The following is a 3,324-nucleotide window of genomic DNA, read 5'->3' on the forward strand; positions in this document are numbered from 1 at the left end:
ATGGTCTTAGGCGACCCCTGTGAAAGGGTCGTTCGACCCCCAAAAGGGGTTGCGACCCACAGGTTGAGAACCGCTGCCTTAGAGGAAACAAGCAACTAAGCATGTGCCAGTTAGAGTAAACCCAGAGTCCAACCTCCCAATCAGGGACAACCTGACTTCTCGTCCACTCAGAAGCAAGCAAGACTTACTGGAAAACTGCAGCTCAAAGCCCTTGCTGGTGTTCTCGGTGTCGGTGATGAAATCAAGCCACAGGCTGCTGGATGTACTATTCAAAGTCACTCCCATCATCTCCGAGCGGCTGAATACCCCCAGCAAACGGGCAGCAGAGTTGTTGCCATCATAGACCTGGACATAGGGAGACCCCAACCCAACGTCAGCAGCATGACCTTATTTCAAACAACAGCTTCTCACCCCACAGCCCCCAGTCTCAGAGTTCAACATCGATAACAACTGTTAGGGGGGCAGTGAGTCACCAGGTACAAGGAAGATGGCGAGTGGAGCTAGTCAGTCTCAGAGTTCAACATCGAGTCACCAGGTACAAGGAAGATGGCGAGTGGAGCTAGCAACTGAACTTGGCTCCATTGGTGCCAGATCTGAGCCCAGTCCATCTCCGTGTGAACTCAGTCTCTAGGAACTGCCTGCTGCTCTGACCTTTCCAGTGGAGACCTGCTCTTGTTCCCCTAGCCCCCATAGGGCACCAGCTTAATCTTCAGCAGCCTGGGGAGGCCAGGCTGGGGCTGGCTGCCTGCCCAAGCCATCTGTTTCTGCAGACAGGCACGCTGAAAGCATTCGACATCTCTGCATCGCTAGACACTTGGTCCTGTCCTTTCAGGAGATGAGACAGCTGTCCTCCTGCTTGACCCCTCCCCACTGTGGCAGTGGCCTCAGACTTGACCACTTTTCTGGACACGGCCCCTGGGATCCAGGCAGGATGGAGTTAAGATGACCAGCATGTCATGGTACTTTCCCATCCTCAAGCTCAGTCTCTGCTCCTTCTCTCCTAAAATAAGGACTCCAGCGAGGGCCTGCTGGGCTTGCCAGGGGTGGGATCGTGCCGGCATCTGGCTTCCCTGTCCCATCTGTCCCCTGAACTTTTGAGCACCAGCCAAGTCAACAATCATCAGAATAATGAACTGGCCTCCCAGGTCTCAAGGTTGCTGCTCCTTTCCAGATAATTGTACAAATAACAACAGAAGTTGTGATTGAGTGAAGGACCCCCTGCTGCTTTGGTAAATATCAAAGATGGGATCTATGGGTGGGCGATGAATATTTGTGCATGGCACAGGATGTGGTGCCAGCTGCCAGCAAATTGCAACAATATTTCCATTCTACTATTTATGAGGCAAAGCCTTCTAAAGGAAGCCATCCTTCAAGCTAACAGTGCTGTATGTTACAGAGATTTGTTTAGGCCCCCGGGAGCCTCAAGTCTGTTTCCAGATCTTATGTGCAATGGCTTTACGTCACTGATAGACGGAGACAATTCCGGCGTTCCAGCAGACACACAGATGGCCTCAGTTCAAAGGGTTTGGCCACTGCTGCAACTGAACTGTTATAACATTTATTTTACCCATTAAAGCATATATTGGAATGAACTGATCAAGGTATTCATCGTCCATACTTGCTAACATCACAGTAAGGGAGACAACCAGACATCATGCACTTCTTGATGGAAGACATACTACGACCTATGGAGTCATTTTGCTGAAAAAAAAAAAAAATCAAACCAGAATCAGATCAAACCATTGGTTTGATAGAGAGGACAGAGGAACACATGGGGTGATACTCTGGGGATGTGGTCAGCAAACCCAGAACATGAATGATTCCACTGGACAAATGACGACTTCCTCAACAAGTGAATTATGAGTGGGGGTTAAAGAGATGGAGGTAGAAACCTATAGATTAAAAAAAAACATGAGGCAACTAATCCAATGTGTGGACTTTATTTAGGTCCTGATGCAAATAAATTGCAAATTTAGAAAATATGATGACATTTATCAGATAATTGGAAACTTGAACGCTCATTGGATATATGATGATATTAAGAAATTGTTGTTAATTAATGAAAGTGTAACGGGAACAGGATCTTTTCCTTAATTTCAAAGCATAATTCATCCTAATTCTGAGAACAAAAATGTTCTTATTAAGTGTCATTATGATAAAATATTCATTGCAGAAAACTTATAAAAGCCCAACGAAAATAAAAGCAACTTTCATCACTCATAACATTTTGTTCTGTCTTTCTAGGCTTTGTTCTATGCATATCTTTCCTTATGCATATTTATTTTTATAAATACAACATCAAACTATAAATGCTATATGGTAACTGCTCTTTCACTTAATATAATGCACATATTTTTCAAATCATTAAATATTTTTCCCAACAGCATTTAAATAGCTCTAAGAATTTCCATCATAAAACTAACCCAACCCCCAATATAATTATTCATACATTGTTGTCCAGAATGTGTGCCCTGGCACGTAAGAGGCACTCAATAAATATATGATAAATAAATAAACCAATGCTTTCTTCTAGTACTTTTGTCCTTAAATCCACCTAGATTTATTTTGGCATATGATCTATAATAATAAAAGTGTAATATGCTAATTAGACTGCACAACCTTCCGAACAAAGCTAGGGCTGCGAGGGATGCCCAGGTCCCGGGTGCCGGAGGGAAACCAGTGCCGGCAGCCAACCTTCCGAACAAAGCTAGGGCTTCGAGGGATGCCCAGGTCCCGGGTGCTGGAGGGAAACCAGTGCCAGCAGCCAGGGGGAAGGAAGGCCTACTCTTGCACGAATTTCATGCATCGGGCCTCTAGTATAAGAATAAGATTCCATGTTTTCATTTTGTTTTTTTTGTTCTGGTTGATTAGTCATTTAACCAAACCAAATATTTCATCCAACACCCATTTTAAATCTACCATTATCACATACATAGTTATATAAACTTGGTTTTGTTTGTCAACTTTCTGGTCTATTGCATTCTTCTATTTGTCTATTCCTGTGCATGACCCATATTGTTTTAATTACTATAGTTTTATAATATAAATAGTTAATGGGGTAAGTGCTCCCTCATTTGTCTTCTTTTAACTTAAAAAAATATGCTGCCATATTTATTCTTCTAGATACACTCAAAAAGAATTTTCTCATATCAAAAACAAAACCCTCCCTACAAAAGAAAAAACCACAATCAACCTGTGTAATTCTGATAATCATTAAATGTATGAATTAATTAGAGAAAAAATGCATTTATAGGGAACTAAATCTTCCATGTACACAGTGTCTGGCTCCAATTATTCAGGTTGTCTTTTATATCTTTCCATAAA

General features: G+C 42.7%; 1 protein-coding gene across 1 annotated transcript in view; it reads right to left on the reverse strand.

The window, feature by feature from the left end:
• Positions 1–3,324, reverse strand: part of LOC102258474 (CUB and sushi domain-containing protein 2-like) — a 223,335-nt gene that overhangs the window by 154,641 nt on the left and 65,370 nt on the right. The window contains exon 11 of the mRNA XM_014549497.1: positions 189–345. Coding sequence (XP_014404983.1) covers positions 189–345 — 157 coding nt within the window. The remainder of the gene's footprint in view (positions 1–188; positions 346–3,324) is intronic.

This window comes from Myotis brandtii, unplaced genomic scaffold (genome assembly GCF_000412655.1).
Source record: "Myotis brandtii unplaced genomic scaffold, ASM41265v1 scaffold555, whole genome shotgun sequence".
NCBI classification, from domain to species: Eukaryota; Metazoa; Chordata; class Mammalia; order Chiroptera; family Vespertilionidae; genus Myotis; species Myotis brandtii.